This window comes from Alosa sapidissima, chromosome 14 (genome assembly GCF_018492685.1).
Source record: "Alosa sapidissima isolate fAloSap1 chromosome 14, fAloSap1.pri, whole genome shotgun sequence".
Lineage (NCBI taxonomy): Eukaryota > Metazoa > Chordata > Actinopteri > Clupeiformes > Clupeidae > Alosa > Alosa sapidissima.
In genome coordinates this window covers 6487419-6501109 of record NC_055970.1, presented here as the reverse complement: position 1 = coordinate 6501109, position 13691 = coordinate 6487419, and the positions used below count along the sequence as shown (strand labels likewise).

The following is a 13691-nucleotide window of genomic DNA, read 5'->3' as shown; positions in this document are numbered from 1 at the left end:
AAGTATCAGTATCAACGAGAAGCTATGGGCGAGTGGGGGAGGTGTTCAAAACCTGAAAACTGTCTAGAAGTAAGCAACATTCCTCTTTAGGGAAGACCAGCGCAGGATCCAGGACTCCACTCTCGCTGGAGTGGGAGGAAGGAAGTCTTTAACACGAGGCCAGAGGAGAGACACAAGGTTTGAAAAACAGAACCCCCCCCACTCACACCTCTCCACATCCCAACCCCATTCCTTCAGCTATCTGCACGAGCATATCTGGACCAGACAGGCAATTTAAACATGGCCAGCAAGACCCGCCTTTCCTTCAGCATGATAAGAGCAGGAGAGCTCCAGGACTGTGTGAACTCTCTGAGACCAAAGCAGCTGGAGCGGCAGGGATTTGAGTTTAGGCTCCCGAGATCAGGGTCCATCGGACAAAACAGCTGGAGGGTGCCAAGGAGATGGTATGGCTCGAAACAGGATGCTGGAAAAAAGTATGTCTTCTGGTCTGCCTGAAGAGAGGGGAATCCCCACACCCTAGTTTGCTCTGGACGAAATGGCCTGTTCCGACCCGGGCCTCAGTAAACCGTGGCCACTGCGAGACATATTTTAAGATGTCAAGAGTCACCGATCTCCTTTGTTATGTGATCCATCTGGCTTAACGTGGAAAGACTTTACTTCGGTTGCAGACACTGGGAAGTGTCTTCCTTTTCTCTCAGTGAGGCTGAGTCAACTGTTAAATATGTCGTTGGTTTTTCCTTGTTATTCCAGTTATTGTTCTCAACATCTGTGTGTATTAGGTTGTCACTTCTGGAACAAATCAGAAATGTGCATCGCACAAGCATAGGCATGGGCAGTGACCACAAACCAATTTGTATCCTATTGTATTAGCCTCATTTTCTGATTCTACTCAAAAGACACACAACAGACATTCAGGGGACCGTGTCTTTGGTACTTCCACAGCAACTGCCGACTAAACAGTGAACCTCTGTCTAGATTCACCAAACTGTAAAATCAATAAGATTGCCTCCACAATTATGACGCATAACAACGGCAATCTTCCCATAACTGCAAGAGTCCAACCACTAGCTCAGAGCATAATGTGCAATCACAGATCATCATGTCACATGCCAAAACATGCTCTTTGTAAAGATGAACATGTAACATTTTGTCAACTGTGCTTTGCATTGAAAAAGCACTGTGCTGTGCTATAGTGCTGGTGGCCCATTTGGGAAGAGGGCCAAGGCTGTCCTTCCACACAAGGCAAAAGGGCATCCAGACCAATAACATTACAAGATTATTGTGAGATTAAAAAAAAAAAACACAAATTCCACAATTGTCTGTTTTATGATGAACAATACTGACGGTCTGGGTGACATGATTGTGCAGCATCATACTAAGATGATAATCTAAGAATGACCTAATGTGTGTGGTCTCTGCAATGCACCTGCACCTTTCCTATTCTAGAAGACAGTCTATAGTCCTACTGCACTATTAGGAGATCTGCAATGAAGGTCTCATAGAAAAGAAACTTCTACTACGAGGCGTAATCTGGGAACTCGGCCCTATCAGTACAAGTAGGTTGTTTACTCCTCACCAAATAGTTGCCTGTGCAGTAAAAGGGCCGTTATTTGGATACTAAATGCAAAGGTTTCCTCTGCCTCCCACCCCCGTTATGTAGGGCAATAGTGTAATGCAATTCATAACACTCATCCTAATCTGAGTGTTTACGCACAAGTATTCATCACAACAAAGCCATTTCATTAGGCAAGGCAAGCATAGCAAACTGAGGAAATACACATTACACACACAAGAGTGTCTGTATTGATGCTCTGGGGGGAAAAAGAGGGAAACATCCATCCATGCTGATGCAAATGTCCTACTGTATTTGGGTAGGTCACACAAAACATTTGGTGAACGTGTTCCACGCAACTGAGAAAAGACCAATCTATAATCTTCCATTGCACGTATAGCCTATTGATGTACCCTATTTCTTTCTGCAAAAATACGAGTCCAAACCTCATCCCTATTTTAACAAAATAGACTAATGCTAACAAAATCGGAAGCAAGTCTACAATATAGTTATAGGAAACAAGTGCAAGAATGTGGGCTCAACTCTTCGCTTTTTGGTAGAATAAATCGAGGGTTAGAAATAGCCTGTTTTGTTCAAGGCAATGTCCATGCGACAGGACAGATAGGCTATTTTTTTTGTTGACCAAATTCAAGTTAGAGTAATAGGATAAATCATCTCTGTTTTTTAGACAAACTATAATGTGGCAAATTTGTATCGAGATTAATAACGGTTTTGGTCCAAGTTACCTTAACAAATGCGTTGACTTGTTACAATATCAAGATAACAGCTGATCAGCTCAGGTGATAACAGTTTCTTCGCTGAAACTAGCCTACCACTGCCTTTTTGGTCCAACCAACCAAAATTTCACCGCTCTCTGTTCAACAGGTAGCCTGGATTTTGGGGGCAACGCATGTTAAAAGTAGCCTACCCATCCTCACAGGACTATAAACTTACCCATTGGGGTCCGGACACAGTAGCTGACGATAAATTCCGCAAAACAGATGTTGATCATCTATAAACTCTGTTGGACTGATTTATCTCAAACTAGTGATCTGTTTGCCTCGTCCTCAGTCCCACTCGCAACATGTTCTGGCCGCGCTTTGCTGTCCTCCTGAATGCGGAAACGGCAGAGTGCAACCCGCTGCTTCATGTGTTTCAATCAGACACGCCTCAGTCTTCTTCTCGCACCTCGTGCAACGAAGTTGACATCATTAAATGTGTGACATGGGTAGGTCATGTAGATTCAGTGCTTATCCAAATCATTTCACAAAGACAAAGGCAAAAACTTGACAATGTGAGTCATTTGATATTAAAGTGCATTTTATTGTTGTATAATATACACCTTCCTTCTGATTGTAGCCCTGAATTCCAAAGGGCTGGACACTTAAATCAAATGTTTTATTTTATTTTTTTCTTAAGTGTTTTTTTTTTTTTTTAGTTTTAAATTCTCACAAAAAATAGTATATGCAAAAGATATCTGTATCCTCAAAAATACGACAGGAACAATGATACATCTGAACAGGAATATTAAGTCTGAAAATAAAAATAGGCTAAAACAAAAGTGTAGCAGTAGAGGAGCATTTAAGCTGTTCCCAAATATTTAATAAATATACCAAGAATTGCAAATTAGACTGGGTCAAAATATAAATGGAAAGTATTCCATAAATTTGGATTCAGACTTGTGCCAAAACTGAGAGACACCTAAAAGTATTCACGTCATCTTCAACAGAATGCATTTTCCTTGGGCCAATACGGTTCAGTGACCAACAGAAGTAATTTTGACATTAACATTCACATGAACTGTACCACAATTTCATCATGTTCATTGTGCCCATAGGCACCACTTTTGTATACTCTGATTCAAGGGCAAAATCTATTAGCAGCAATAATACTATTAAAAGTCCCTACATGAAGAACAGAACAAACACATTACATTCAGATCCAGGGACAAGTAAGGGAATATACAGCACTGTAGCTTGACTTAGCACTGAAAGAAACCAAGTGTGCACTGCAAGGTTTGTCACGACTCAACCTCTGATAAAAGAGGTTTGGGGAGAAAAATAAAAGAAAATAAAAGACTCTTAACTGTAAAATGAGATGAAAGCTGCAAAAAAAGTGAGATTGATTAGGATCACTAGGTTTGTTCTTGAAGGCTGCAAAATTGATTGAAATCAATTGGGGTCTAGTCTTGGGTCCTTTCCACAAACTAGCGAAGGCCTTAACCAGCTGATTGAGCCAGAACTGAAAAACTCCTGCTGATGATTTTCCTCATACATGTGTATGTCAACTTGAGAAAGCTAGCATCACAGAGATCCAGTGTAGGCTCTACTTAAGCGATGAACGTGTTGGGAAGATGCTCAGGAATGAGACAGAAGCTTTATAGTAACAAAGACCTGCTTTTAAACTACGCATCCTTGTCAAAAGGAGAAAATGGTAAAACACCATTTGTAGTTTAGAAAAGTCACTCTAGGAGGCCTAAAGATGCTGGAAGGCTAACCAGCAAAATGCTACCTATGTCATGTGAGCCTCTAAGAAAGAAAATGGCATCAAAGTCAAGTGTGAGGCATTTCAATGGGGCGGTCCATTCGCTCATAAACTTTGGGATTTTACTAAGCATACTCAATATATATGCTTAAAATAATGTTAAGAGGCAACCACAGGCTAAGTGACATGAAGTATAAACCTTAGTAGTAGATAAGAGTATATAACGTGTCCCCCCCCCCCCCCCCCCCCCCACTGTAGCCTATGGAATACAAAAGCCAACCATTTGTCATAAAATCCTGAATATTATACATAGGATAGTAAATGTATCACCTGTTTGATAGTTGTGCTGTGGTTATTTTTATTGCATGGATTTAAGTAGTTTGTCACAGATACAGTTCGGATTAACTATGTTCTCACAGAGATAACTACAGTCTCTTGGTGGCATGGGCCAAGTGCTTACAATACCCTTCTAAGGCAGGGATGCAGTGGGATAGGATGGGGTGGGATGGGATAGGACAACTGGTTGTGAAACTCCTTTGGGACCAAACTAGAGAAACACTTTTTTTTTTCCTTATTTTTTGGTAATCACAGGATTATCACGTTTGGTTTTGCTCACAGCATACCACTGATTGTTCTCTGAGCTACCATAACAGACGGTGTAAGGTGTATACATGTGCATAAGGCTTAAGCAGGAATCATTTAGCAAATTGTCAAGACAAACAGAAAAAAAAAACCCTGCGTGTCAACACATAGTTGAACATCATGGGTGTCATATCGATCAACTTTTTCCTCTCAGTTTCTTTTTTACACTTACACCACCACCTACTGGTCAACTGATGAATGGCATTACACTTCGAAGAAGACAAATGATTTTTTTTGTCTGTATGAAATAAAAAAAAAAAGAAAGAATGAAGAAAAAATGGCATTAACCAAAAACACAGCTCCCTTTTTAAGTAGACCAGCCACAAGTTGAGTACAACTCACTTCCCATTTTTTGAAAACATAGAAATGGTCTCATTCGTGTGTTTATCATTCTTTTTTTACGTAACTTGGTCACTGAAAAGAAAAAGAAAAAAAAAAATAGTAAGCTTTGAGCCCATGAGTAGTTCTTTTAACTGCACTCAGGGAAGTCATGGGGCCAAACATGAACACATAGTAGGCAGTTGCTCAGAAAGAGAGTGTGTCACTTCATGCACCAGACAGGCTCCACAGCCGACACAGACTTCCAATCAGTGCACAAGCCCCAACTATTCTTGTCCAATAACATTTAAGTGCCCGCATGACTTCCCTGGACACAGCCTCACTTTCGACTTCACCTGACTGTCAGCAATCCCCCAACAATCCAACCTCCTGTCAAACTACACAACACATAGGGGCACATGGACTCCAACTTTCATTTAGAGTTGTGAACAATCAATCATTCTCATTTCCAACAAAATAAATACCAGTACATTTACAAACACTTTATGTAAATGGTAAATTGCCAAGGAAAAAAGAACCAAGCCACTCATATGACCGCTCTCGTACACGCACACACACCCAATCACACACATTGCAAACAGTACTGTAGTGTTCTGAAACGAGAAATGATTTAGCTTTCATACCCCTTAAAAACACATAAAAAGAACCATTGTTGTTTCCTTAACTGTTACTGTACAGATACTGCACTCACTATGTGAGTTATGAAGAGTAGTGACTATGTGCATGCAGGCCTGGCGAGAATATCCACTGCCTGCTTTCACACAAACACACAAACTTGTCAACCACTCACTCTCTCTCACACACACACACACACACACACAGACAACCAACAGGTGAAACATGCTGATGATGAACAAGTTGGCAATTTATCCAAAGCTTTCGCTTATCAAGTCACAGAGTAAGTGTGGACATCTAAACAGTGTGTTTGCATCCATGTAATCAAGTAGAAATTCGTACGAAACTTGTCTTTTTGTTACTTTTTTAGATTTTTTTTTAAAGATTTTTGCTATTTTCATAAGTACAAATCTTTGTATAACCTGTTTTTTACATGACAAAAAGATATCCACTCTTCAAAAAAGGACAAAAAAAAAACTATGTTCATGCATAATTACGGTTTTCCATCTAATTGATTGCATTTTTTCCTCAGTCTTCCTTTTTTAGAAAAAAAGTCTTGTGTGTGTATATGTTCAACATTTTAGCAGTTTTAAAACTTTTTGTCATTTATTCTTTTTTTTTAACTTATTTAAATCTTTTATTTGCTTTTTTTCTAAAAGGTTCTCAGTCAGGCAGAGACTTCAGAGCTCCAGTTATTGCTCCTGTAGGTCACGGTAAACCCTCTGGCCGCCGCTCTGTTTGTCCACTGAGGGGAGCCGTACAACAAAAAGTGAGAGGGGCCAGCTCCTCGCCAGGGCAACAGCTGTGCTACAGAAGCCAGTGAGGGACACAAGAGACTCTCCTGCATGATTTCTGTTCACGCCCATGAACTCTACCTCTTTTTAATATTTTTTTTTTTTTCTCTGCTATAAAAAGTCGTCCATCCCTCAGCAAAGAGAGAGAAAGAAAAAGGAAAGTGACCATAGCACTAGAGAGACGCCTCCCCCCCCCATCCCCTCCACACACACACTCCCTTCCTAGCCCCTCCCAAGACAAGAGGAGGGCAGGGGAACTGCACGGGGTTGCTCAGTCTGTGAGGCGAGAGGCCGTAGAAGAGGAGAGAGCAAGCGAGAGCGTGGGAAACAGCGCCCTCTATCTGCACAGGTCCTCGTGTGCAGCGTCCCTCTGTGGTTTCCTCTTTTTGCTGTTACCCTGGTGATGTGGCTTGCTGCTTTGGTGGCCCTTGTTGCTGGACGAGGAGTTCTGCTGGCCTTGGGAGCCCTTGTTCGGGCGGTACTGTTTGGACTGCACAAACACAAAACACACCATGATCAGCTGTTTTCGTTAAGCACCAGCCATGATCACAGTTCACTCAACATTTGGTACACACACCATGATCAGAGTTCAGTCAACATTTAGCGCACACACACACACACACCATCAAATTGCTGTGAGCTTACACTGTGCATGCCACATTTGCAGGACTGTATTCAGGACATACTCATAGAAATGTGCAAAATCAATCTGTCAATCCATCAGTGTGGACTTCATGGTGGGGCACCACAAGTTCAACGCATTCCAGTCTTAATTTTGTATATAATACAAAATATAATATACATTAACATATAATCTTTGATAATATTAAGTCTGAAGTACATTCCCAAATGTAGCTGCTGTGTTGTGTTTCATGAGGCGGATGTGTTGCGGGTTCCCTACCTTGTTGCCTTTGCTGTTGGTGCTGGGGTTGGCAGTGGAGTGGTGCTGTGTGCGGTGGCTGGCGGGTGCCCTCTCCGCACTCTCCCTGTGGGTGCTGGGGCCGCGCGTAGGCTGCTGCTTCACGGTCTTACAGGGCGACACGTCAGAGTCCTAAAAACAGCCAATCGCAGCCCTCAAAAACACTTCTCTCGCCAATCAAATTTCATGTCGCTGCCTTGATGAGTCAACACGCACAAGATACATGTATGTGTGTACGGACGTGCGTGTGTGTCCCTGTGTGTGTGTACGTGTGAGTGTGTTATCTTTGAATAGGTGTCTGTGTGTGTGTGTGTGTGTGTGTGTGTGAGTGTGTTATCTTTGAATAGATGTATAGCATGGGCATGCACATACTGTGTGTGTGTGTGTGTGTGTGTGTGTGTGTCAACTCACCCCATCACTGGAGCTGGAGGCAGTGGAGGAGGATGGCGAGGTGGAGGGTGATGAGGAGGGGGACGAGGGAGGCGTGGAGGAGTTGGAGGAGCTCTTGCTGCGCGACATGGAGGGCAGCACCGCCGCCTCCTCCGACACGTTGTTGTTGCACTCGTCTAGTTGCTGGGGCTCCAGAGTGACATCATTTCCTGTGATGGCCCAGGGCAAAAACAAACAGGATAAAAGGACACTCATGGTTATCTCTCTTCAGGGATTTTTTTTTTTTGTGATCCAAATGTTCAATCACGCCATGTAACATTAGTTAGTTCAGTTTAATACAAAGACTTTCTTGTGTTCTGCCCATTTAACTCCACAGAACTAGAGGTTTACCGTTGATGACTGGTTCATTCTGAGACTGGGCCCCCCACTGCTTGCTGATCCAGTCCCTGTATTCGGCCACTTCCTGGGTCACCCGGATTATTCTCCCCAGTATGCTGTCAGAGAGAAACATCAGGACTTTTTACGATCAGAAACTCTGGTTTCCTGCACTAGTTCTCTTTCATACATTTGAAAAAGGCACACTAATTATCAAAGTCCAGATGCTGGCCAAAAGAGACAGAAAAGGCCTGAGCAGGCTGGTATTTGGCTGCGAGTTTGGGTCTGCTCCACGTGGGGATATAGCTGTAGATAGTACACAGGTTTAGGGGTCTCACCTCTCGGTCTCGTTGTTGGGGTAGTACTTGGCGATGGGTGAGACAGCGTGGCTGAGCACTACGTAAGCGTAGTCGAACGCCTGCTTGACCTGCATGGCTCCATACGAGCTGCGGCCCACGTCGTTACCTGCATCCACCGAAGAAGGTCAGACAAGTTAGAGAAACCGGCAAATCTCAAAAGACAAGGAAGGGACTATATAGAGCCAACATACAATTTCGAGCAAAGTTCATCTTTCTGTCAACCAGATACAGACGAAAAATGAAGAACTTGGGCTGCGCGAAATTGCAAAAATTGATAAACATTACTCTTATCTCTCAATACAAAAATATAGTCAATAGCATTGTTACATCTGCTTTTACCAGCTCTTCTGATACTCATAAGACATCAATTCACACCTGTTATTCAGCTGAACAACCATGGAGGTGGTTTAGACTTAAAAGTACCATAAGCGACTTTGGATGTCGTCATGTGCTGCTATTTGAACCAAGCACCAAACAAAATACCAGAGAGCGAGCTCATCCCTTCCCTACCCAAACTCCCCTGACATTAACCCTTAAAGGAGTACCGTCACACTGTTGGGAAATTAACGTTCTAAAGAATATCTGGGTTCATTAAATTCAACATAGAATTTTAGAACCTTCAATTGTTGCGGAACTTAGAATGTTCAAAAACATACACCTTTAAGGGTTAAGCCTGAGCCTGTTCTCACCTGGCTGCAGGGGGTCCTCGATGTAGAGCATGGAGGGCCGGTAGCCGTCCTGCATGCTCTTCTGCACCTCGTCTTTGGCCACGTAGCTGCCGCCGTCCTTAATCCGGATGCCCGTCTTCAGGTAATTGAAATGCCGGCCGTAGAGTTCGAAGAACTCAATGAGCAGAACGCCGATGTTGGTGTTGGGGCTGGACACATCCTCCCTGTAGTGCATCTGCAACAGCAAATGGCCCCAGTCAACAACTTTGAAAACCGTCTCGTAGAAATTGCCTTGTTTATATAATTTTAATGAATAGTTAAATATAGTAAATATAAAAATAAAAAGCTTTTACATAGAAGGTTATTTGCTGTATTTTCTGTTCTCAAGGTTATCTAAGACCTGATCATATACCCCTGCAGTTAGTGCACAAAACTATCTTGGTGTTTCTTTCACTTTTCAAATCAAATGTAAACACAGAGGCAGAGACATCTGAGCATCTGAGCTTGATAAAAATTATTTCATCTCCTAATTGCAAGTGCAAAGCAGCATTAACTTGTAATTGCTCCAAAACTAGTCACAAGGCTGACACTGTTCTTACACCTGGAATGCCTCATCCTAAAAAGATCATGCTGGGACACTCACTTCTCTTTCATGGTCACAAACAAGTCCTCTCTTCATGCCGATGTGTGTATTGCAAAACTCTTTTATGTTGGGACAATATTCAGCGATTCCTCCTTTATACAGAACTGTCATTTTGTGGGTTGATTTCCCTGCATGTTTTGTCTTTTTACATTTATTTACTCAGCTGACATTTTTCATCCAAAAACGCATGAGAAATTATTTTCAAGCTACAGTGCAATAGCAGACCTTAGAGTAGCGATCAATATCACTCTTACATACGATATAAAATAACCAGAGAATGGTAGTGCAGAGTCTTTAGGAGGAAAGGCAGGTGACGCACGAAGGTTAAGCCTACCTGCAGGAAGCTCACGGCCATGAGGAAGAGGCTGTAGGAGCCGATGCCGCCGGTGAACACCTCGTTGAGGTCCCGCTGCAGCAGGAACTGCTTCAGCACCAGAACCAACTTGGGAAGCACAGGATACTTCTACACACACAAATACATACACAGACACATTTCAGGCCAGTCCTGCACAATCATATCTCCTTTCAGCACCCTCTAGTGGAGGAGGTGGGGCATTACGTTGTGCTAAGAGAGACATCTTTGGTGTGGAGTAGGGGTGGGCGATATATATATCGTCTGCGATAATATTGTAATTGTCGTTTTAACGATGTGCAAATTTACATTATCGAGTATTTAAATTACTTATGGGAAAAAACACTCGAAATCACGCATTGAAACCCCATACATTCACTAAATCCAGGAGGTGTAGGCTATGCGAGAGAAGCAGCACAGGATCACTAGTGGGTGGGAAGTGTCACAGGATCACTAGTGGGTCCACATTGTCACACGCACGCCTAATGTTTATTTTGTGCAGCGAGAGGTAGGCTAGCCTACTTGTGATTTTGTGCAGCTAAACTATTCTGTTCAAGTAGCATTGATGAGTCACGTTTTTTTGCTACATGGTTTTATATGGAGAGAAAACATTAGCCTTTGAGTATTTTAATAGTCAGTTGTAAACAAAGAATTCTTCTCATGTAGGCCTAACCCTTTTGTAAATAGCCATAAGCTAACACATTAGTTTCTATTCTGTAACTTGGAATGTTAGCCTACATGATTTCTCTTAAACAAAACCTCGAAGGAAATGACTGAGATGTACTCTGTTGGTCTGCTTAGTTTTACAGTGAATCCTAAGTAAAGGTTTTTGAAGGGAACTTCAGCTTCAGACTTTCTCTTGGGAAACTGTTAGGCCTAGGCCTATTCATCTTCTCTAATGTAGCTGGCTAGACACTTCTCTAATGTAGATGTCATTGCCACACACACAAGTGGGGGCAGAATTGGAAATGTGTCAGAGTGCCAATGCATTAGTTGATTTGGTTAAAAAGTCACAGGTTATGTTATTTGTTATTATTGTATTGATGCTATTCATAAATAATGAGCTGTAAAGTAACTCAGACTTTTACAAATTTCTTTTAAAGGATATCGACTAATTATCGTTATCGTCAAAATCACAAAAAATATCGAGATATTATTTTTTGTCCATATCGCCCACCCCTAGTGTGGAGAAGTAAATATTTGTTGCTGTTGTTGTTGGTCGTGTTAGTGTTGTTTGTCTGGTTGCTGAGGTGTCTGAGTTCAGTGACAGTGAATGGCACGTAGGATTGATGACAAGTCTGGGTGCGGTGGATACTGCCATTCCTCGGTCATGCATTCCCAATCAATCATTAGGTAAACATGTCTTCCAATGAAAATGAAATAAACGTTTAATATGTGTGGGTGCTCCTCGGGAATCAAGCACATGATGGTGGTCTTTTTCCACATGGCTCTGCCAGTTAGGTCACAAGAACAGTAAGAGGTCGATTTTTACATGTTATTTGCAACGCGTTTTAAAACTCTGAAAGAGTTTCTTCTTATGGTTCCTGCTCTCACCAATCCCAGGCCAGTGTTTTGCAGCTCTGATAGTGACCAGCAGGGAGCGCAGTAGTCATGCCGGGCTCAGCACCGGAGACTGGACACGAGCGCCCACTCACCTTCTTGAAGTCTCTGATGAGGCGGGCGGCCTTGACGCCGTTTTGCACGTTAAAGCTGATGTCCACTTTGACCTCAGTGTACGAGTCCGTCAGCTTGATGATGGGCACCTAGACGAAGGAACGTCCAATCAGGTTAAAGCTGAGTCAGACAGGAACTTTGATCAGCACTCTAACTGTGACTTAGCAGGCATTCATGTTGACATACTCTCACACACACACACACACACACACACACACAGAATGCTTCTCACATGAGCAATTAACACACTCCATACGGGAATGCATTACACACACCACACTGGCAAGTATACACACACACACACACCACACTGGCAAACACACACAGCGCTCAGGAGCATACATACCGTGGCCTTATCCAGCACTTTGACGGAGTTCTCGTCGGCCACGTTCTTCCTGCGCAGGGCCTCCTCCAGCGTCCACAGGGGGAGCGTGTCCCAGTTCCCAAACACCACCAGATCAATGTCACTGAGGCCACAGCACAGCACAGCTCAGCACAGCATGTTAGCCCAACCACCTGCACCACTCTAACACCCAGACCTCTAAACCCCTTATCCCCATCCACATCCCTCACTCTCTCTCTCGTACACACTCTCTCTCACACTCTCATACACACACACTCTCTCACACACACACTCTCTCTCACACACACACACACTCTCTCTCACACACACACCCTCTCTCACACACACACACCCTCTCTCACACACACACCCTCTCTCACACACACACACTCTCTCTCACACACACTCTCTCTCACACACACTCTCGCTCACACACACTCACACACTACATATACATATGAACAAGTCCACATATAGCCCATATCACGTGCCAGAAGACATGTTCACACATCGTTCTTAGAAATGCCTTTTTAGGGTGGGCTCTCCCCCACCCCCCAAACCTTATGCACCAGGATCTACATATACGACGCAGGGTCTACATGCACGTAAATGTTCTTGTGTATGCAAGCAAAGACGTGTCTTCTTCTTTAATATAAAGCTGCTTTGTTAGACCAGCAGCCAAAGGAAACAGCAAGCTGCCGAGCTGAGTACAAAATGTTTGGATGTTATTGGCTCAATATGCTCAAGGCACACTCTTAAATATAATGAGTCTTCACACATTCACGGATCAGCGCGCCCACACTCACTCACAAGGCAGCCGAAGTGTAAAGAGACACACACAGACACACACACACACACACACACACAGACACACACACACAAAGACACACACACGGCAGCCAAAGTAAAGAGCTACCCACACACACACAGATTACGGCCGTAATCCAGCCCACATCCGAGAGAGCACGGTGGCAGTGCACTAATCCAGGTGACGCGTCTGTTGGGCAACTGTGACGTGAGATGAGTAAAACGCGGCTATTTAAACCAGGGGTGAAGGGTGGGGGCAGGGAGAAGGAAAAGAGACCCTCCCCCCACACACACACACAGACATACAAAATAATACATCACTCAGGATCAGAGGATAAACTCAGATAAAATTACTGGAAACCTAATCCCACACACAAAGGCCCATCATATCACGGCATAACCACTTCATCTGGTCGCACGCACCCCATCACACACACTCCTTTAGATTAAGCTCTCCCATGACTTCATTTCAAGAGCCAGACTCAAGAGCGCACTCTAAAACAAAACACTGACCTGCCTGTACATCACATACTCTAGAGGAAACCTAACAGATATTTACACACACACGACACGACACACTTTATATAATGTTATCACACTGTTGATTATATAACTATTATATAAACATAATCTCACCTGGTGGGCAAATACAGTCCTGTGCTGAAGCTGCCAAACACCTGAACCTGTCAGAGAAGAAATCAAAATAAACCATTTTGACAAGACTGTCAGAATACA

General features: G+C 43.2%; 2 protein-coding genes across 3 annotated transcripts in view; both read right to left on the bottom strand.

Moving 5' to 3' along the window:
- adcy7 (adenylate cyclase 7) overlaps positions 1-2680 on the bottom strand; it is a 46443-nt gene extending 43763 nt beyond the window's left edge. Inside the window, exon 1 of one of the 2 annotated variants that reach the window (XM_042061143.1) lies at positions 2507-2680. The gene's annotated coding sequence lies outside the window, so the exon portion shown is untranslated. The remainder of the gene's footprint in view (positions 1-2506) is intronic. The other variant, XM_042061149.1, reaches the window with a different exon arrangement.
- A 174-nt stretch (positions 2681-2854) lies between these two features.
- Positions 2855-13691, bottom strand: part of tent4b (terminal nucleotidyltransferase 4B) — a 30061-nt gene continuing 19224 nt past the window's right edge. Inside the window, exons 3-12 of the mRNA XM_042060820.1 lie at positions 13593-13639; positions 12153-12273; positions 11788-11895; positions 10115-10243; positions 9159-9372; positions 8449-8575; positions 8126-8229; positions 7757-7944; positions 7328-7477; positions 2855-6916 (exon numbers count right to left, since the gene is read on the bottom strand). Coding sequence (XP_041916754.1) covers positions 6764-6916; positions 7328-7477; positions 7757-7944; positions 8126-8229; positions 8449-8575; positions 9159-9372; positions 10115-10243; positions 11788-11895; positions 12153-12273; positions 13593-13639 — 1341 coding nt within the window. The 3' untranslated portion in view covers positions 2855-6763. The remainder of the gene's footprint in view (positions 6917-7327; positions 7478-7756; positions 7945-8125; positions 8230-8448; positions 8576-9158; positions 9373-10114; positions 10244-11787; positions 11896-12152; positions 12274-13592; positions 13640-13691) is intronic.